Below are 22,724 nucleotides of genomic sequence, written 5' to 3'. Positions count from 1 at the left end.
TTCTCATGTATCTAAGTTCAATGAATGATCACAAGAAAGTTAGGTTCATTAGGTCAAAATAATACAGATTCCAAGCATAGAAAATTAAAGACAGCTTACAAAGGGTCCCAAGAACACCAAAGCATTCACTTCCTGAAGGTGGTCATCCAAAACACGCACAGTAAAAAGCAGTTGGCACTGTAAAAGTGCAACTTGTCCCAAAGGCTTGAATGAAATCTTATTCCTTTAAAGGGATTTCAAGGATTGCTGGATTTTGCCTCATTACTTTAAAATATGACTGTGCTGAATGAAATCGGGCATCTAGAAGAATAAGGTTATACTATGTACATTTTAGAAAAAGAAGGCTCTAAAACACTGTGGAATTTCACAAAATGCTCCATCTAGTCAGGTTTGAGGAATACTGAGCTGTGCTGCAGTTTGCCAGCAGAGATCAACTAGAAATAAGGATCACCCCAGCCATGCCCCTCTGCTGCCCAGCTTCACCCCAGCAGAACCCCCCCACCTCCTCCAAGGGGGTTCAGGCACAACAGAACAGTTGGGCCACTCACTACCAGCAGTGCACAGAGGAGGGGACAAAGGCAGGCACTTCATGCTGCAGAGGAACCCAGGCTGCTGCTGAAGGTCAGAAACCACACAAGCAGTAATGAAGGCTTGTGTTTAGAGAGGGGATTCAGGTATCAGAACAGAAGTGCCAATGCAGCCTTACAGAACTGCTCAGCTCCCCTACATTTACACCAGCAGCAACACACAGAGGAGATTCAGATACACTTGTGCTAATTACAGCATTGTGTGAGCCTAGAGCACTATTGCTGGAACAAAGAGAAGGAATCAGCATTTCTCCTGGAGGAAAGACCTTTCACACTGCCATCTATCTCCTGTCCTCTGAGCTCTGTGCCACTGCAAGGGCGAAAGAACTGAAAGCAGGGAAGCAGACAAGTCCTACAGAGGTGATCGATGTGGCCGAGGCCAGCAAGGTCTAGAAGGTATTTTTCAGCTTGGCTGCCACAAGCACAAGAATCTCTCCAATCTTCTTCTGCCAGTTCACTATGTCTTTGGAGACATCACACCAAAGCTCCCCGTGGCGGGGTTCAGCGTTCTCACAGCGCTTCCTCACCTCTTCCTGTTGCTCCTGCACCGAAGAGAAACGACAAATTTCAAGTCTGTAAACACTCTGGTTTGTTCTCAAAGGGCCAAACATTTCGTAGTCTTCTCCCTGATTCAAATGCTTACCCAAAGCCTTCCTTCGCCCCCCCCAGTCCCCACTAAGGAAGGAAGTTTTAATTTCAGCAGCAGCTCTCCTGCCTTGCTGGACAAACTGGCCTAACTACAGTCAAGCAGGTTTAGGCTACCCCAAAGAAACTGCAGCAGAAATGTCCTTTGTGTTACTGCCCCACAGGTCAAGCAAGAGGTGTCTGTGAAGTCAAAAGATAACATTTCCATCATTTCACTAATATCAGGCAGTGAAAACTGCCATAGAGATTAGAAGTGTTCCTTCAGCTGTGCCCACAGGCAGCATGTGCTCAACACAGGACAAGCTGCACAAATCTAGCATCACAACTGCAGGAAAAGCCTCCCATGGGAAAGCTTGCATTTTACAGGAGGAAGATTGATTTCATAGGTCTTTGCATGAACTAGCATGACTGTGGATAGCAAAGCAGCCAGGAAGACAGCTCTGCTAATGACAGTGCCTTTTAGAAATCACCACACATGTCTGTGCATGCTCATTTTTTCATGTGACAGCCTCAGCCTCCTGCCTGCAAGCCAGCCAGGCAGCAGCAGCGTGCTGTGCCCAGCACTGCAGCAATTCCCAACACCAACCAGGGATTCCTGCTGCCCTCCCTGGCTCCCCGTGTTTCCAGGTGCACACTCACCTCTGTGCCATGCTGGAGCTCAAACTTGTAGAAGAAAGCCCAGGCATCTCCCAGGTCAGAATCAATCTTCACTGTTCGGTGGAACCATTCGCGGGCCTTCGTTATTTTACGCTCACTCCAGAATAATCTGTTGGGAAAAGCAAATAAACAAACATCCTCTCCAGGGGAATACAGCAAGCTGCAAGCACTGTGCAGGTATTTCATCTCTTTGTTCTCCCAAGAAGGAAACGCCAGGTTCTGTGCTCCCCCAGAGAAGGGAAGAGACACGAGAGAACTGAGCACCTCCACTGCCTCCTGTGCTCACAGCCAAAGGAAGAGACAGACACTCCAAAGACGGGCAGTACTCACTACTTTTTGAGCTCACTCCTTGCTAACTTAACTCTTTATCAGGTTGGATAGTGATAGGACAACGGGGAATGGTTTCAAAGTAAGACAGGGGAGGTTTAGGTTGGATATTAGGAGGAAGTTTTTCCACACAGAGGGTGGTGAGGCACTGGAACAGGTTGTCCAAGGAAGCTGTGGATGCCCCATCCCTGCAGGCATTCAAGGCCAGGCTGGATGTGGCTCTGGGCAGCCTGGGCTGCTGGCTGGTGACCTGCACACAGCAGGGGGTTGGAACTGGATGAGCACTGTGCTCCTTTGCAACCCAGGCCGCTCTATGACTCCTTCTATGATTTTAACTCATTCATTTTATTTTGCTGTGGGAAGGAACAGGATTATATACATCCAACTATTTTCTTTCTCTTCATTCCTTATTATTTCAAGTTGATTTTAGCATCTTAACAATTAACTTCAAGCAGTTGCAATCGTACACGTGTTAACAGAGCCACGACTGCATGCGACCACGCACACTAGGAATGCTCTCCTGCCATCCCCACCTTACAGGGAAAGACAAGTATGCAACACTCCAAGCTCAAACCCAACCCTGGCACACAGCCCAACGGCTGCCATTTCAAAAAAGGCACTTGTGAATCCTGAAATTTCTCCCCAGTAATTAACCAGCTGAGTCAATAGTCTATTGGTTTCATTCCTTCGCATTAAAGAGTTCATTTGAGCTAGTAAGGTCCTTATCAAATCAAACAGCCATCCCTCATAAAGAGCTTAGCCAGCCATAAAATTATACAGCTTATGTGATTGTTTTTAAGCCCTATAATACTCTTGATTGTTCCGTGTTAAATAAACTGTGATTTAAAAGGGCACCAACAATGACAGCAGAGGCTAAACACCTGCAAGTGGTGGCCATATTCAGAATCATGCTTCAAGCTTTCCAGAGATGTGTGACTGATCACAGTATTAGCACACCTACAAGCAAGTCACAATGGAAGGCAGAAGCTGTTTGTGTTGGGATTAGCTGCTAAACTGCCTGAGGTTGCACCAGAAAGGGCCTAGAAGCTGTTTCAGCAGAAGTTAACAGTTTTCTCACTTGCTGCTAAGGCAGAACAAGGCAGCTGTTATCTGTCAGAACCCAGTGTTGCAGTCACTGGAGTGTATCCTACAGTTTTCTTTGGCCTATAAAACAGAGTTGTGAAAGAATTGGGCAACTCTCTGGGCAACGTGCTTTGTGCATTAACCTCTGCTGGTGTTCACAGAGGAAGAGAAGGTTGTTCCAGTCGTAACTGCTGTGGGCTGCAATCAGATCAGAAAGGATATGGTGGGAGTCAATTCTAATTACAGCTGTTCATCACTGGAAACCTCACAACTTCATCTAGAGAAGCAGACAATTCCTAGTAGGCTATCTTCCTGTTCCATGAAGCAAACTACAGTGTGACTTGTAGTCTGCATTCCAGGAAGGGCCACAACTGAAAGAAAACTGACATAGCAGAAATCTGTGAAGGGAGAAGGCTAAAACAGCACAGGCTTGTATCTGACAATCTAGGATAGAGAGGAAGGATGAAGAGTACAGCATCAGCCACTTAAAAAGCAAACAACAACCAGCCAAAACGGTTCATATTTTCAGAAATACATCAAACATATCCTGTAAAACCTAAGTAGGCCCAGCTCACCTGAAAGCATGCCAAAATTTAAGGGGCACAAAGATGGTTTTCACAAACTGCCAATAGCCAGCAGTAGAAAAGGACTCTGTGAATGTCTTACTGTCCATGCTGCTTTCCCAAACCCACCAGAACAGCTTGAGGGCAGGCTGACATCCCTTGTTTCGAATCAAGGGAGAGCAGCAGATTTGCAGTTACTAGGAGACAGCTTGAGAGCTGCTTCTTGCTCTGAGGCTGATTAGAGCTGCTGCAGCCAGCATCACGTGGTCGCACTCAAGTGCAATGTTTCATCAGGGATGCAGCTACACACAAAAAAGCATCTTTACTACATCAAGCACAGGAACTCACTTGGCCACAGCCAGCAGAACATGTGGGTCATGCTCACACTTCTTCAGGGCATCCACACTCTTGGTCTTCCGTTGTGGTCGCGCTTCAAGGAAAATTGCCTCTGACCACAGGATTCCTTTTATCAAGTGAAGTAGAAAGATTGTTCAGTGTGAATCAGAGATTAATCCTCCCTTAGCACGTGTCATCAGGCCAGCGCTCCATAAAGCAAGCAGAACTACTGTGCCCATCCCAGAAGTCATCCCTGCACCTCCACCTCACCTCAAATCACTCTTTCAGCAGGGATGCTTCATTCAGTGCTCTGAAATTTAGCAACAAGCCCTCAGTTCTGAACGTTTTTGTACCATGACACCCGTGTGCATGAGCACAGAGCTGAAGTCTTTCCCATAAGACACTGCCCACAGCAGAGGGGAACTCATCAGCAGCAGCAAACTGCTCTGACTGGAAAGCTGCAGTGGCAGGTGAAGTCCCACTTGGGAGCAGTCTCATGGGTGCCAAAGAACAGCACAGTATTATTGATGCTGGCTCTCCACGCATTCGACGAAGGACACGGGGCAGGAAAGCTGGGTTTAATCCCCAGTTCCTCTCATTGCCAAAAACAAGAAAGGAAACATGCTCAGAGGAGCATGAAACCTTCAGTTTCTAATGTCAGTCAACCATACCTGCTGATCACTTCAAGGCAAAGCCTGAAAGCTTGGGACTGCCAGGACTCTATCAAAGCTCACTTCCCATAAACTGCACACGGGAATTTACACTGACTCAGATGACAGCAGTGACAGACTGCAGCAGAATTCTTCCCTTCCTGTTCACAAGATTTACTCTTTACATACAGACTCAAACCATTTTCACAGACCTCTATTTTCAGGCCTGCTGAGGATACAAACACCACTGTATTTCAGTTCTATCTTTCGTGCCATCTACCTATGTCAGCCATAAGGAATGGCAACCAGATCAGCAACTGATGGGTACAGGTCTCTGTGGGTGTCCAACAAACTAAATTTGTTTTTTCTTCCTGGTCTGCAGAGTTTTAAGAGTTTAAAGTTGTTTTGTTTAAACAGAATCTGAGATCTTACTGCCTATTTCCACTGCAACACACAGATTCTGCAAAAGAGCCTGAGGTAGCAAACACAAGAAGTGTTAGGTCATTCACAACACAAGGCTGCTATTGCTTTGTTGACCCACTCACACAGCAAGCAGCTTGCAGTGAGTTTATCAAGCCACAAAAGTCACTTAATTCCCATTATTTCAGTGGGGGTGACTTAAGCAGTCATCAATTAAACACCTTTCAAAACCCAGCCTGAAGGCAAACTAAAAAGGCTTGCCCTGTGGTAGGTTACTACTCTTCCTACTTAAGTGACATCTCTCCCATGATATCAACATGCTTAAAGAATTAAGCCTTCACAGTTCTGTCAAAAATAAAAAGGAACATTATGCACTTTCTCCTCCGAACCCAAGAGGCAAATGCTTCCGTTGCTGGTAAGAACCAACTGACTTAGTTAAGGAAAGGCACATGGGGCATATATCATAAGCTAAAATAACCAAAAAACAGGACTAAATGCTCATGGTACACAATCCCCTTATCATAACTGACTGAAATTTGCTGTCAGTGCAAGTTGTGAAGCACTCAAGCCTCAATAGTAGTATAATCAGTGCGGGCAAGCCAACAGCAGGAAGTCTCCCCCAGCCAATTATATTCCAATGAGACAGGGGGAAAAAAAACATCCTTTTTCCACCAAACTGCCTAATTATAGAAGCTTGAGAGACTTTCTTCAGTTTTAAACCTTGGCACAGACTTCTACCAGCTTCAGAGCAAAGCCACCCGTATCCATCCTTATTTTGCACTAAACCTCTTGACAAACCGTGGAGCAGAGAACCAGTGCTGCCACCACCAACCCACGTCCCCTTCCACGTGAGGCACTACAAAGCAACCAGCATTATTCACAGAAACCCCCAACACTCCCTTTGTGAGTGGGAAAATGACTGACACTTCTCTAAAATGCATTATTCTGAGCCGTGGCCAGAAAGGACGCCTTGGAAAAAGATGAGCCTTCACTAACTGAGCAAACACAACTGTGCTTAAGATGAACATGAGATCCAACCCACCTGAATTTGGGCATTCCTGCAAGGCCTTGGCCATCAGAGTATTTGCAATGTTCTTCAGCCCAGCTCTGTACTCCAGTCTCACAGACTCCAACCTGGTGACAAAGACACCCAGTGATGATATTTACTGTAACACATTCACTGTGTACAAATCAACTCTGAGTCATCTGAAAGTCACTGGCAATTACAAACTATGCCTGCGTGAACACATGCACATTATGGACTTCTTCCCACCCCTCTCCATTTAAAAATACATCATTTTACAATGGCCCAGTCAATTTCTCTTATCATTTTTAATCTACAACAGAAACAACGCAATAGAAACAAAAGACCCCTTGATTTTCATGTTCTCTACATTACAGCTATGTGTAAAGAAACAAGGGTCCCCAGCTCCTTAGAGTAGCTACACTCTAACCCTCCAGAGCCCTTCTGATATTCAGAAGCTGTTAAACCAGAAGAAATGCTAGGATAGGTGAGCTCATAAGCTTTGTGAGCAAATACCTGAGGTGCAAGGCGCCCAAAGCGTGCACCAGCCTTACAGCTCAGACTAAATTCACATCTACACAACTCACCAGAGATCTGCATTCTTTGGGTTCTTTAGACGAGACTTTTCCAAGATGGCCCTTGCTCTGGTCAGCTGCCCCACCTTCTCTTCCAGTCTGGACAGCAAAAGCCACAAGGGTATGGAATGGGGACACTTTTTCAGCTGTTTAACATAATAACAAAAGGTAAGGTCAGTCTGTAGATCTGAAAACACTATAACCCCCCCATAGAAAAGGAATTCCTTCCTTACATCTTCATGAGTTCAGAACTGAGCCAAAGGTGACCACATCCCTCAAATTTCTCCTAGTTAATTTTACAGCACTGAGCAATAGAAATCTAGTTTCTGCTACAACCAAAACTGCAAGTACACCAGTTATGGCTGAGCTATCCCAGTGCCAAGCACAAAGAAAGAATACATCTCCCTTAGCAGTACATCTATATCCTGTGCTCCACCTAGAGATGGAGAGCTCTAACAAATAACGAATTCACATCCACAGAGCATGCAGGAAACACACTGCCCTTGAAGCTCACCAAGTCATTAGGATACAGACACTGGCAGAAACCTGCTCCCTTGTTACTTTCAGGGCAGATGAGTTTCAGGAGCATTTCTACACAAGGACACCAATTACCATTTAAAAGACACAGGAGCACCCAGTGGATCATCTCTTTTTACAGTGCTTATCTAACCTTATTAGCAGGGTCTTCTGTTAAGTTCTGCTGTTAGTCCTTGCAGGTCTGAGAGAATTACTGTGTAATGACTTTCCTGCTAGTGAGTAGCCAAGCATACAGCAAACTCTCTCAAGCAAGAAAATGAATTTTGCAGGTGCAATACTGGCTAAGAGATAAATTCTCACTCCTTATTTCAACACCCTAATATTTTTCTGTTACTGTTTTAACCAGTGATAGGGAGAAAGCAGAAATTACCTCTACAGTTAATCTGGAACAGAGCCCCCTCCATCCTGACTTGCAGACAGACATCTGTCCATATCACAAGCACACAGCAAGCTTGCAATAACATTCATCTTACCCCTTGATTGTAAGCCTCCCTTGCTTTCTCTACCAGCTCTTTTTGCTCCTCGATTTGTCCCTTCATCATCCACAGTTTGGGGAAGTCTTCATAGTGCTTTAGGGCTTCCTCACAAAGCTCCTGTGCTGCAGCAATGTTTCCAAGCACCCATTCCAACTTCACAGACTTCATGAAGACCTGAGAAAGAGCCAGAGGTGTTTATCATTAGCAGCCACTCCAGGGAAAAAAAAAAAGCAACAAGAACAAGAATTGTGTCAGTGCAATGGATTCCCACGTTTGTGCATTCATTGGAAAGATATTCATGAGCTGCAGTTTGGAGCAGAAGCCTCCTTGACTGACAGAAGAGGAGGATAATCTAAAAGATCCAATTTTCCGCATAGCAAACCAGGCTTTTTCTCTTACTTGGACAAATTGAAATGATTCTGTGTGCACAGCTAAATATTGACAACATTTATCACACCAGAAGTAACTGGGAGGCAAACACGAGGCTGTAACTTTAAACAGACCTGATGAGCGCTGCCTTTAGCGCAGCATAACTGAGCCTTCTGCAAAAAATACTTTCACTCTTTCCTCCAAGACACGCTTTTATGCAACAGGAACATTATACAAACAGCTGTAAAGTGGGAATTTCCTGACTTTTGCCATTTGTGTGAAAAAAAAAAAAAAAAAAAAAAAAAAAACTTGAAACCCTTCACTTGATCCTAGCCTCTGTTCCCATCATGCCACAACTCTGTGTTGCAATTTGCTGGAGAAGTGCTACGGTGCCTGCAAAAGGCAATGGCAGGGAGCCATCGGGTCAATCACTGGAGGCCACGGAACTGAAGGAGCTCCTGCTTACCACTCAGCTCCCCCATGGCCACGAGCAGCCTCTCCACCCCCCTCACATCCCTACCCTTGCAGTGGGGGCACTGCTGCGAGCTTTTGCCAGCAGCCTCCTTGCTCTTTCATATTCATTGTTTTCCGACTCCAGCTTGACGGCAGCCAGCCAGATCTCCTCGCTGTTGGGGTTGGCCTGCGAGAACACAAAGTGACAGACAAATGCATCCAGTGAATCAACAGCAGATTTAATCCTTCGTTTGATCCAGATTAAAATTGAAGTCAGAGCTCTGTCAATCCACATTAGGACTTTTTCTTCACTTCAAGCTCCTCCCAAACTTCTTTGACCTTTGAAGTTCACAGAAATTCTATGAAGCAGATGCGCAACACAAAGATATATTTCAGTTGAAATGTTGGATGCCTCTCAACTGTTGAAAAGTGTTAATGCTTGATCTCCTGAACTTGCAGTTCAACTACTGCAAAAATCAGAGAGTCTCTCACAGTGAGACCCTCGCTTCATTGTCCCTGAACAAAATGCTGAAGCTCAGATCCCCAGCAGAGGGCTGTGAAAAGCACTCCTCCAGTACAAGTCATTTCAGTCACAATCATACCAGGAAATCTTCAGAATGTTCACAAAAACAACCAAGATCAAATTTAGGAAATAAGACTCTTTCACCTCCTTGCTGAGGAGCTGCCATTTATTTTTGCTCCTCAGCTCCTGAGGTCTCATTCCACATCAGAACTGTACCTCTCTGCCCATCTTCCAGCATCCAGTGGACAAATCACTTTGCTTTAGAGCAGTGGATTTGGTCCAAACCAAGGTAAAACAGCAACCTCACTAATTGGGGCAGATTACTACCCTGTCAAGTGTGAAGACAGATGAGCAAGCACAAGACAATGCAGATCCATGGCTGGGTATGGTAGAAGCAATGGTACTAATAGTAATCATCTGTGAACTCAACTTGGTGTGGTAACACTAAGAGAGCAGTAATGCATTCTTGCTTCCAGCTTACCAATATTTTACATTTTTGAACATTTTTGACAAACAAAACTATTAAAGAACAGAGGAAATCTCCTCATATCAAAAGGTGGCAGCAATCAGGTGAGCACTGACAACACTACACAAATTTAACATACCCACCTGGAAAGCCAGGGCCAAGATGCTTCTGGCTGCTGGCACATCTCCTGCCAGCCACTTCGACTTGGCTCCCATGAGCCACAGCACCTCTGCTTTGGGACAGTGAGCAACAGCTCTCTGCAAAAGAGCCTCCAAGGATTCTCTGAGACAAGAAAGAGCAAGTTAGAATCGCTCGAAGCGCTGCCAAAGGCGAGCTCTCACACTCGGCTTCCACTATCACTCAGTGCTATAAATACTGTTGCAAAGTCCAACGCTGTAAACCTTGATAAGCTGTTTCATAACAAGGAAAGGGTGGGGTCTTCTCTTCCACAAGTGTTCTGAAATCAGTGCTCCACAAACGGCTCATTGTTCAGATACCTTTGTTTGATGGCTGCTGCAGGGAGACTCTGAGCATAAGCAGCTCGTTTGTCTTGGAGAGAGCCAGCCTTCTAAACAAACCTCAGCAGAAACCGAGACAGGAAGCTTTTCAGAATTATTAGATGAAGCTGGCCTGATCTTACTGACATTTTCTTCCTCCTCTGGAAAATGCACTTCATGTAGAACAAGGAGCTTAAAGGCCAGCCACCACCGGGAAACATAGGAGAACAACATCAAAGGCAAGGACACACTTGTTCCACAAGCATGACACACAACCCTGCCTCCACGGTCACTTCCACACAGCAGCCATGTTAGCTTTAGCAAGACTAATTCCATCTGTACGAGGGGTTTACTATACAGACTGCTTGCTTCATTATAAACTCTGTACAGAAAGACTCAGATGTGTGGAGTTTCACGAATAAACACCAAAATAAGAGGCCTAAGCTGTGACAGCATAATACTCATTCATAATTTGACATTATGAGAAAATGCCAGAGAAGCTCAGACTCAGTACTAAAGCAGTTTATCTACAAAAGCTAACCAAAACACTTGCTGCATTTCTTGGCAATATGTTATTCTGTATTCCCAATTTTTTCTAGGAATGCTTTCTCAAAGATGACCATCCCTACCTCACTTATTCATAGCTACTTCCATCAAACAGCCTCTTTACGATCTCACAAAGAAAATAAGCAACCTGACCACAGCAAAGGCCTGCAAACAACACCACTGAGCTCTCACCAGCTGAATTAACTCTGCCTGTGGAACAGCACACTTTGTTGCTGACCTTGTGGCTCTTCTACCTTCCCAATCTATCACCTTGCACGCAGAAGGAACAAGACTTTCAGAGGATGATGCAGTGCACATACCTCGTTCCATGGTTCTTTTCAAAGTATGCTGCTCTCAACCACACGCTCTTCTTGCTTGGGAAAACTTGCAAGGCATAAGCATAAATGGCTCGGGCACATTCCAGAGCATTATGAGCGACACACTAAGGAAAAGCAGAGCAGAAGTCAGCTTAAAGTTGCAGTGAAATCAAGAGCAAGACAGAACAACACGCGTGTAATTCAACACAGAACTCGGAAACTTACTCTATGAATTGAGGCGTTACCTATTTTGATATCAGCTTTTGAAAAGGAAGCCCAGAGGAACGTTCCAATTGTCTCTCCACGTATTGTGACAAAACATAATTCAGTTTGTAGTGCATATTTAAACTACTTCCCAAATACAAAGAAAACGTGGTAAAACTTTTATGCACTCTCTGCTCAATCCTACATCACCTCTTCAACTACAACGTTTACGCCTCAAAACTCAACTCTGAATTTGTTGAACAAGACCTTAATCTTCATTGACAGCCCATAAAGAAAGAAATCAGCAGACAATCTATTAAGAGTCACCAACTTCCTGCTTAATGAAGGCTCAAGTCTGAAATAAAGTTCTCCAGAGGCAGACTGGCCAAACGCAGGCAGATGCTGGGCACATCACATCCACTTTCAGTGATTAAAACAATCTTACTTTCCTGGTTCCAGTTCCACTTCCCCCAGTTTAGCAAAAAAAAAAAAACCCACAGCAGCACAGCTGGACGTACACTGTCTGCATCTTCCATCCAGGTGTGCTTCCTGTCTTCTTCCTCAATCCCAATCCCAATCACAGCTCGCATGATCGCCTGGCACGTGGCCACACTTCCAGCTTTATCACATTCCTCAGCATCCTGGGGACAAGAACAAGAGCTGCTCATTTTGAGACATCAGCACAGTAAGATTCTGCAACACCAACTCCTGATCTGTAAACACATGAGGGGACGTTACAGGTCACTGTGTGTTACAAATGCCATTACTTAAACGTATCCCAACACCAGAGAGCACACCCACAAGGAAGGTGCTACAGCTGCACACAGAAACAATCTGAATGGTGACAACGTGTGACCTTTCCAGCACCACCTCTGGGTTGGGCCATACAGAGATTCTGCCAATAAGAAATGCAGAATTAGAGAAGAAACTGTAGCATCACAACCGCTGAGCTTCCTGCAGCTTTGGGTTGTTATTTTTTAGGTCTGGTAACAGAAATGGAACAGCTGTAAGTACTGAAAAGGAACTCGCTGAAAGACAAGGATGCAAAGGGTGGTGTGGTGCTGCTTTTTAAATAGAAAAATTGAAATCAATCTTCAATTGTTATAGTGCTGTAAACAAAGTTGTAACTCATTCAGATGCTAGCAAGAATATCTGTTTAATATTACATACTTTGTTAATTACTGTCGCTCTCTTAAACACTAGCAGGAACATTTTGCTGCCTGGACCCGCTGCAAGTGGTACCAGTAGTAAATTGGTTTATAGGGTTATTTTTAAACACAGCAACTGTAGATATTCAGAAGGAAATTTCTTTTAACTTGAACATCAAGCCACTTACTTGTTATTTAACCACAGTATTTGAGGAGTCTCACTAACTGGGACACTCAAAAATCACAGTTTTCCAAGGTGACCAAATCACTGAACTCCACAGAACTTTTTGCTACTTTTCTAGCACAAAAGTTCCAGAACAGGATGATGTGTCACAGTGGGATGAACCTGCAGAGGCTGTGCTCTGTAAACAACCTCAGAAAACCTGGCTCCATGTGTTAGCTGTGCCTACTTTGCACAGCCTCAGGAGGCACTGTGAGCCAATAAAGCACTAACAGAATATTTCCTGTCTGCTGCATGTGCAATATTTGTATTGACTTCTCACAGCACCCTCCAACAAAGACCTCTCTGGCAAACAGGTGTCTCTTAAGCCAGAAAAGACATGTGTAAAACACATATAAATCCTTCACTGGAGGCTTAAAGCTTCCCTCCTACTTGAAGCAGCAGCTGCTTCGACTCAAAGCTGGTTATTTTCCAAGAAGTAAATCTGACATTCCACAGCTCAAGCAGCATAATGCCATCCCAGTGGATCACTTATCTCAGCCCTTGGCACTCCTCAGTGTTTTAGTCACCTAATATTTTTCCCACAGGGACCTCCACTGATAAGCCCAGTGCAAAGCTGGGCTCTAACCTGGCATCAAGAAACAGGAAGCTTCAAAACAGAACCTGAAGGGTTCACCCGGGTCACTGAGACCAGCCCAATACCTGTATCCATTGCTCTCTGTTGATCTCCACACCGTTGGCCCTCAGAGAAGTGATGGCTCTGTCGATGATTTTCTCCACCATCTGGGTGTTTCCATTGGCTTCCTCCAGCTTGGCAGCAGTAATCCAGATGTGACGATCTGTTGGAATATTCTCACGGGCTTTGTTAAGGACTTTACGAGCGTTCTCATATGTCTCCAGTCTTGCCAGAGCAAGCCACAGCTGCAGAGCAACAAAATATGTACTTTAGATTAGAACAAGGAGACGACAACGCCTCCGTATGGCAGCAGCAGCCTGAAGAGCTGAGCAGCTTTATTCTGTTTGCTACCAGTTGGCAGCTGTCCTCATGCTGTACAAGCAGGCTGTGGAACACCAATGCAGAACTAGCAGAACCAGAGTCCACCACTGTCCTCAGAGCTAAGTCCTGGTCACCTCAAGGTACTGTCTTGATTTGGCAGGCTTACGCTCTAATATTTACTGCCTATAACCCTTTTTAAACAGCTGAAAAGAAGATGCTTTGGTTCAGCATTCCAGAGACAAGCAGGAAAATTTACACAGGAAAATGAAGTATATAATGACTACTAGACAAGTCAAGGGGGAAAAAAAAACTACAGTCCAGTAGTGATCACATCCTTCTGCCTGGCAGAAAACTACGGCGCTCACCTGCCTTCAGCTTTCAAAGCTCTACTGCTAACCTAAAGCAGAATGCAGGGGGTTCTGTTTTGGACTTTTCTCAAGCTTACTTCCACACTAGTAGGGCAGCACTCCACAGCACGGCTCAGCATGATTCTGGCATCCTCAGGTTCTTCCAGCTCCACAGCTGCCTTCCACAAACGCACCGAATTTGGAACATGCTCAAGGGCTGGAGAGGCAAAGACAGCAATGCAAATCAGGAGAAAGAAGTTTACCAAAGAGAAATGCAGTTGTCAAAGACAATACGTCAAAGACTTCGGCCCGTTACAGATAAATTCCCTGCAAGAGAAAAGGGAGAGAACTGTAATTCTATTAACTCTTGTTTCAACCATGGGAACTGAAAGTAAAAATAAAGGAATAAAAAAATAAGAGAAAATAAAATTTAAAAAAAAAAAAAAAATCTTAATTTTAATTGAAACAAGTTGACCAAGACAAGGGCTTTTCTAACTGCAAGCTGTAATTACATCCTGCAGTAAAACACCTGGCTGAGCAAAGCCTCAAATCTCAGCATGGTGAAAGGGATTTCTGCACTCTGATGAATACCTGAGATATTGTTTTAATACATACAACATGGATAAAAAAAACTCCAAATACGTAAGGTTTCAGTCTGTACTACTTTAATGAAGAATTTAGACTCTCCAGAATTTCCATGCCTTACATTAATGTGCTACAGCAACTCAGGACTGAACACATCCTTTACCAATGGGGAAAGCATAACTGCAGAACCAGAGAGACGAGGAAAGTTGCATCTAAAACTGTTTTGGAATTAGCCTGGCTTCCAGGTATTGCTGTTCTTTTAAGCACTCCTGGGAAGGCTGAGGCACACTGCTGAGCATGAACTTCAGAGCACATCTGAGCTCTACAGAAACGCACAGAACACTTACAAATAGTGTGCACTGAGGTTTTGGGCATTAACCATTCCACCTCAAGTCTACAGCAGCAGGAAATTCTTCTGAAGCATTTTAGGTGAATAATATCAGCTTGCAAGAGCTGAAAGCACTGCTCAGCAGGACAGAGCGTGTTTTTGTAGATAGAGCATTCGATTTTTACACCTTGAGATGCATTTTGAACACTCAGCTGGCTGTCTTTAGACAGGCTTTAAAAGCTCCAGAGGTTCTGCTGGATGGTAGGAACACACAAAGCCAAGAGACAGAAGAGAAATACACTGTGAGAGACCACCCCTCAGTGACATCACCTGGCCATCAGCCTTCTTTATTTTTGAGTAAACACCAGGTTAAACTGCCTCTTATCTTAAGGCTGTACGTCCAAACAGTTCCAAGTGCTGCATTGCTGATGCTCCCTAGACAGTACAGGGGCACTGTGAAGTTGATTCCTAACACACAGAGACTGCAAGCAGCAGGATAAACTGTATTCCAACTCCACCAACAGCTCTGTGTTGGAGTTTAAGCAGGTGGTTCCATAAACTGCAACAGGATACAATGCTTAAAGTGAAAGGACAGACTCTGAGCTTAATGCACAAGTAGTTGCTTTCACACAACATGCTTTCCTTCCAGAGCTGGACTTACAAATCTACTTCTGCTCATGTAAAAGCATTCTCTCATTCAACATCCATTATTATTCTTGCAGAAGAACGGGGTGTCACAGGAGCAGTGTTCCACTGAACAACACACTGTTCAGCCAGGGAAAACAAAACAAGCTACCAAACAGAGCTTTGAGTGCTCTAAGAGGCCATTTCACACCCAAATGCAATTTACACACAACTGTAAGAGGCAGGAGGCAACTCACATCCTTTGAAGCCAAGTCAACCTAATACTATAGACTGCATCACAGGGATGTATTAAGTGTATTAAATACAGATCCCTTTCCCTGGCTAGATTAAAGTCCTGAGACATAATCGATGGCATTTGGTTCTTGTGAATACAGGCACATCAATTTAAAGTAATCAAAGAACACTGTGAACCTGCAAGGAAAACCTGGGTTCAGGACAACACAACAAACTGCTGTTAGAAGAGAACAGGTTTAGGAAAAGATGGCTATTCCATGAAAGAGAAAAACCTCCCAGTTCAATACAATAACGACGTAAGGTTTTAAAATAGGCACCACACCAAAAAGCTGTTTGTTGAGAACACAGAAATCACTCCACTAAAACAAATCTCAAGGCCCACAGTGATTAATTACATGAGAACTGCAGAGCCTCTAAAGCTCTTCCACCAGAAATCACTGCAGTTTCCAACAAATTACAGACAATCCAAAACTCATACACAGAGCCTGACGTGTTTTCTACAGCATAAGAGATGATGGTCAAAACACCCTTTTTCCCCTCAGATCATAATTTTTGAATTGCTTTCATCTACATCTCTAATCTTCACCACGTTGGAATCGCTTTCAGTAAATAAAACATTGCTTTGCAATTGCTCTGTAACAGCAGCTTTCTGCTGAGAGATGTTTTACAAGTGTGACAGCCACTCTACTCTGACTCAACAGCAGTCATTTCCATACATTATTAACAACTATTTTCACTAAGAAGGCAAAAGAAGAAAAAGCATTTAAAATCCTACAGATATTTCTTGAACGATTTACAGCACAATACAAACAGAGACTCAGACTGTGTTCCCTGGCCCTGCAGCAGCTCTCACCTTTCCTCAGGACACGCTTCTTTGCACGGATATCTGTCTCCAGCTCTGCTGCTCTTATGTAGATTCGCACAGACTGAGGGAGGTGACGGACAGCTTGGGCCACAACAGCCTTGGCTGTATCTCCAGGCTGAAGCCGAGCAGCTTCTAACCAAACATCTTCACTCTGTCAGGACAAAAAAGCAGCCTTATTTCATATCAAAAGGATTACTGTGAGCAGGAACACAGAACTTAGCTTTTAGCTGACTACGGGTTCTTTTAAGATTGCACAAAGTGAAGCAGTATCAGCCTATAGCTAACAGCAGCTTAACAGACCTGCTGCTTGTAACCACAGCCTTCCACTGTCCTGCAAGGATCAGCAGGGAAGCAAAGCAATTCTGACCTTGGGGCACATCTCAGTTCCTTTCATGATGAGATTCCGAGCCACCTGCAGTTTGCCAGTGACTTCTTCCAGTCGGGCTGATGCTATCCAGGCTGGTGGATGATGAGGATTGGTTTCTCGTACAGATTTCAGGAGCAAACGAGCTTTTTTGATATCACTAATGAAGGAGAAAAGACAGGCAGGAATGTTTTCAGCACGCTAGCAAACAATTCTCCTGAATCATTAAGTACTTCAACTCATTTTTCCACAGCCCCCTCAGGTGCACAGTACCTGTGACCCCACACATTCCCATGTTGGTGACAACTTACATGCTGCAGCTTGCTAATACTCACTAACATGGCAAGTGCAGAGAGAACTGGTTTAGTATTTAGGTATGATTATTTAGGAGCTACAGCCAGGCACTTGCAGCTGGAAGCTAATAAGCAACAGCACTGAGTTAGCTCACATTTTATCACCAAAATTTGCATGTTCCAAAAACTCACCTGCCATCCTTTACAAATTAGATGCTAGCTGAAAGCCACCCACTCAGACAGATTTCCATTTATATGCAGGATCACAGCCATTATGAAGAGGCTTAATCAGCTAATCCTTCTTAAACTTACTTGATATCTCCTCCGTGTGTGGGAATCATTGAATTCAAATCTGTCAGATATCCTTTCGGGTCCACCACAGTCTGCCCACTCACAGAATCAGACACCTGGGAAAGTCAAGTCAGCACCACTGAAGTGATCATTCACAGCCCCACAGCCCTCCTGCACACATTCAAGACTGGAAAAGACACTGCTCCTATACAAAGAAATCTTAAGGCATTTACCTGTTACCATGACCAAGGAACCAGCAGAACAAGTCCTTACCTGCTAGCTTTTCCCCCCCCTCACTTCTCAAATACATGGATTTACTTTTAACTTAGTAGTTAAAAATATAGTACCATTGGAAATAAGAATACAAGCAGCTGAGTTTTCAGTCACTAAAAGGACTTTTAGCCTTAGCAGTTAAAGCCCATCCTTTTAGTGCAAACCAGATTTAAACAAGAAAATCAATAGAATGGAAGTCAACAACACAAGAACGATGTTCTCAGCATTCTGTCCTGAATAAATCCATACATAAGACCAAGAGGTCATAGCTGAGCTATTTCTCCTACCTACCATCCAAGAGAAAGACAGGCTATCCTAAAAGGAGGCCTTAAATAGGAGTATCCCACCCACTCCTGGTACACCTGCAGCAGATTCCTTCTAGCACGCTCACCTGGCTTAGCCTCATATCCATCAAGGTGTTCCTGGCTTGGCCAATCTTCCTCATATCCAATTCACCTGTCCCAGGTGTCATTAAGCCTGGAGTCATTCCTCCTGGGTATGGAGTATTCAAGCCCCCTGGATATGGGGTATTCAATCCACCAAATTGCTAGGAACAAGAGTGAGAGAAACAAATTCTGAACATGTTTTCTGAGATGCCAGAAAAGAATTCAGGGTCTTTGCCTACCTGCCCTCATTGACTGCCAGGCATAGATGCCAGTATGCTGTCTTACTTCTGACCCTTTCCCCTGTGCTGATGATAACACAACTAGAACAGCAGCTTCCTTGAATCACAAGGCATTTCTTACACAGGTTTTACAAATCAGAGGGTAATTACAGATTTAGCCAAGTCAGCAAAATAGGAACAAGAAAGTAAATGAAAAATCTGAATACAAGCATGAGCCTAGCACATTTAAACATCAATATCCACAAAGAAATCACAGACATCTGGTGCTGATTCAGGGCCAGCCAGCTACTTCTGTAACTGTATGACCAGAGCATTCCATGGCAGCACAGCACCAATCAAACCTGCCTTACTGTCAACTGAAAACTGAATTTTAATGCAGGCCTCCAGGTTGAGCAAACCACTAGGTGAACTTCATTTGCTGTTTCATTTCTTCAACTTCATTGCAACAGAAGCAGACTTTGCTTAAGCACACCACAATTTCATTATCCCCATTCCACAGCCAGAGAAAAGTAAAACTTTTTGCCTGCTTTTAAGACGGGATCCAAACCTTCGCCGTCCATCCTCAGGCTTTGTCAGCTAACGGGCGCGTGCTGAAAGCTCCTAGCAAGCACAGCAGTTTCACACCCACAGTCCCTCTGACAGACCCACAAACTACAACAGGATTTTCGTTACCCCCTGTCTCCACTTACGAAGCACAGCTCAGACCATCAGCTTCCTCTCCATACTCACCGTCTGCCGCGGGTCCACAGATGTGTGATTCTCCCCGGACTGCAAATGCTTTGCAAAGAAGCTGTCAGGGACAGGAGTCAGCTTCTCATAGCGAGGATTCCTCTGGCGTTTGTTCCTGGCATCACCAACCTCTGGAATACTCAGCCATTCCTCTTCGGTGACCTCTGCCAGCTTCCGCTGTTCAAACATGAGTTGTCATCGTTATTTCTTATAGACATGTTTTTCTTCAAGCTCTGATCACAGCCCTTAATGGATCTATTATTTTTTTTTTCTTTAAAGAATTCAGGATGAATTAAAGGCTTGCAGGTCAAATATCAGATGTTTTCCTAATTAAATGTAAAAAAGAATTATATGCACTTAATTATGACTTGGTTTTAGTCCAGTCTGAGATTCCAAATCAATTTGTTTTTAAGCACAGTGCTGCAAATACACAAATTAACCTCAGTGCCTGCAGCAGCACGCTTTATTACTAATCATTAAGCAATAGCTTAAGTGGCATATTTTATTTAACAGAAGATTTAGAGTCAGTAGATCCCTCTCAACTCCCATTCCAAAGGCAACAAATTATTCATCCTCCAAAGATGAAAAGTCTATTGCCCTCTCAAGAACCAAAAGTAACAATTACCCACAAAACAAGAGCATACATTTACATTAATGTCACTAAGCTGTGTAAGCACTGGAAAACACTCAGACTGAAGAACTATATTCCCACTTGCCCCTAAAGTGTCTGACAATCACCTCCTACAGCAGTAACTCTGAATGCAGCTCTCAATAAAGATCCTCTTGCTTTCTCAGGAAAGTAATTCTGATCTGGAGGATAACAGAGTACTTGAACAGAACCAGTGCCAATTAATGCTGAGCAGGCACCTCCCATAACTCACACAGACACGTCACAGGCACTGAACACAGCATTTTTCCTTACTTTCAAGTCTGAGAACTGCTGCTGAATTTTGGGTCGTTCCATTCGGTATTTTTCTATTTCCTCTTTTTCTCGTTGTTCCCTTAGAAAAAGGAGCACTGAAGTTATGCTCAGTCACTTTAAGCAAAGCACCACAGAAAGATGTGTTCTAAATGAAGGTAAAACCAATTTTTCCAAGCACGGATTACAAACAAGTGTGACAGAGGTCCCTCATCACATAAGGCAATATTGTAGCATAAGAACAAACATTCCTAACCAAGCACACTTCAGGATTTACCATCCTCTTAGCTGCAGGCCAGGAGTTTAACAAGCTAACTAACACTGGATTACAAGATGCTCACATCACACAACTTTCCTAATGATTTCCAGCATGTTGTGCAATATGTGAGGTGTCAAAACCATTCCCTCAGCATCTTCCCAGATCATCTTAATGAATGACAGTGAACAAATTCAACCAAACCAAATTCAACTCCAAACCCATTCTCACAGCAAGTTGTGCAAAGCACCCACAACCTTAAGATTTACCACCATGTTTAAGATGCAGTATTTAAACAAATAAAACTTCAGCTAGTAGACAAGGATAACATTTACAATGGAAAATGGAGGAGGCAGAAGAAATCTTTGAAACACAAATGAACTAGAAAGCATTCCATATCAATGCTCTAATGAATCCTACCTTCTTTCTTTCCTTCGTTCATCCATCCTTTTATCCAGAGCAGCATAAATAGCATCTGCTTCCTCATCGTCTTTCTCATAGGGACCACTTGAGAACAGGCTGCCAGCATATCCATTGAACTAAGAATGTGAAGGAAAGGAAAACCAGCATCCTCAGTTTAAAGCTCCTGTTATGCACTTAGCACAGCCAGCTGTCACCCAGGACATTGAAAATGGGTGAGCAGGCTGTTCCTCACAACACTGCATCACACTACACATCCCTTGAATGAAGGCAGCTTTCTTCTACCATCCCTGCTGCTTATTGTCCCTCACCATTCCAAAAGTAAAACTGCTTCAAAGTTGCTTCTATTTCCAATTTGCTTCTGTTAAGCAACAAACAAAAATCTTGTGCATTCTCTTCCATCAATAACTTTTTAGTCTAAAGACTACTGAAAGCAAACAAAAAGAATAACACAACATTTAACTAATCAAAGTGGGATTTAAACACCAGAGACTGCACAGGCCACATGAATATATATCAAAGCACAACGGTTTAGATTTCATTTGTGAAGAAGAACAAAAAAGCACATCCTATAAAACACATCAACTGATGTTTTATTTATGGACCTCTTCATGAGACTCTCAGTGCTCCATATGGATAATAAAACCACAATATGGAGTCCAACAGCAGAATAAAAAACTGCAAACATACGCCATTATGTATAATAGACTTTCAATAATGTAAAGGAAGAAAAAAAGAGTTGTCAGGAGACTACAGGAAATCCTGGCCTTGAATCCTCAGCTCATACAGAGATTCAAAGGAAGAGAGCTGGGAGCTCAGGGATGTCTATTCTTCTTGGGAAAAGCATCCCTGGGTCGGTTACCAGATCACCTCATCGTAATTGGTGTCATTCAAATCTTCATCATCATCATCAGCCGTCTGATTCTTCTTCATCTGATCCCCCACCGTCCTTTTCCCCGGCGGGGCATGGCGGTCATCCACCGGGTCGTTGGCATCGCGTGCGGGGCCGATATCAGAGCGGGTGGTGAAACCTGTGGCTCTGCGTGGGTAAATCAGAGGCAGCTCTTTAGCAACTGCAACCTCACTGCTACGCAGCCAGCCAGAACTGTTACTTAGAGCCAGGTAATAAAAACATCACCCTTCTGTAAGCACAGCACCCGCCAGCTCCTACCCCTACTGTTCGTAGAGCCAACGTTAAAAAGAAAAATCAAAAAAAATTTAAAAACAATCTGTTCTTTTGTAAGGCAAAGCTACAAAGACACCGGGATCACAATGCTGACACAACGCAGAAGACGGCCCACGGGCTGTACAGCACTGCGGGGCGCGGGGATGGGAGGAGGGGGGGCTGAGCCTTCGGAAACCAGACAGTCGGGGTCAGTGCTCCCCAGGGCGCCATTTGTGGGCCCCGCAGGAACGGGGTGCTCCGAAGAAGTGACGCAGCCTGAGAAGAACCACCCCGCAAGGCGAGGATGCCCCTTCATCGCACCGCCCGGTAGAGAAGCGAGAAAAGAACAAAACGCATTTCCAAAAGAGGCTCCGCAGGGCCCGGGGCCGGGCCGCGAGGGGCAGCGGGGCTGGGGAAGGCCGAGGGGTACCGAGGGCCTGGCAGCGGACTCACCCGCGGCCCAACCCCGGCACGTAGCCCAGGGGCGCGGGCATGCCCAGGAACGGCTTCTTCTTCTTGTTCATGGCGGCGGCGGGTCAGCCGAGGCGGAGGCAGCGGCGACGGCGACAGTGAATGCGGCGGAAGCGGCGGCGCGAGTGGGCGGGGCTACCCAGAGTGCAGCGCGGCACTTCCTCTCCCGCGGGAGGCTCAGGGAGCAGAGCGCCCCCTCGTGCTGCGGAGGTCTCGAGGAGAGGCGTTTGTGCCGAATGCGCATGCGCACAACTGCGGGCACCTGAATGCGTGCTCACATGCGCGTGCATACGCGTGTGCAAGCTCACGGGCAGCCCTGCACTGACACCTGCA

The 22,724-nt window shown here is 44.6% G+C and overlaps 1 protein-coding gene across 1 annotated transcript; it reads right to left on the bottom strand.

The window, feature by feature from the left end:
- Nucleotides 1–22,486, bottom strand: PRPF6 (pre-mRNA processing factor 6). The gene is made up of 21 exons (XM_042832413.1): nucleotides 22,374–22,486; nucleotides 21,626–21,794; nucleotides 20,756–20,874; nucleotides 20,083–20,161; nucleotides 19,161–19,337; nucleotides 18,198–18,353; nucleotides 17,555–17,649; nucleotides 16,953–17,109; nucleotides 16,574–16,736; nucleotides 14,027–14,145; nucleotides 13,287–13,505; nucleotides 11,774–11,896; nucleotides 11,055–11,176; nucleotides 9,835–9,973; nucleotides 8,770–8,889; nucleotides 7,878–8,054; nucleotides 6,880–7,013; nucleotides 6,311–6,402; nucleotides 4,211–4,325; nucleotides 1,872–1,998; nucleotides 1–1,129 (listed from the first exon to the last, which is right to left on the bottom strand). Exons 1-21 carry the CDS (start codon nucleotides 22,442–22,444, stop codon nucleotides 977–979), a joined length of 2,826 nt encoding a protein of 941 aa, XP_042688347.1. The 5' UTR covers nucleotides 22,445–22,486; the 3' UTR covers nucleotides 1–976.
- Nucleotides 22,487–22,724: the final 238 nt, after the last annotated feature.

This window comes from Centrocercus urophasianus, unplaced genomic scaffold, assembly GCF_019232065.1.
Source record: "Centrocercus urophasianus isolate 14NV4802_14NV808 unplaced genomic scaffold, USGS_Curo_1.0 seq_38, whole genome shotgun sequence".
NCBI lineage: Eukaryota > Metazoa > Chordata > Aves > Galliformes > Phasianidae > Centrocercus > Centrocercus urophasianus.
This window is presented reverse-complemented; position numbering and strand designations above follow the sequence as displayed.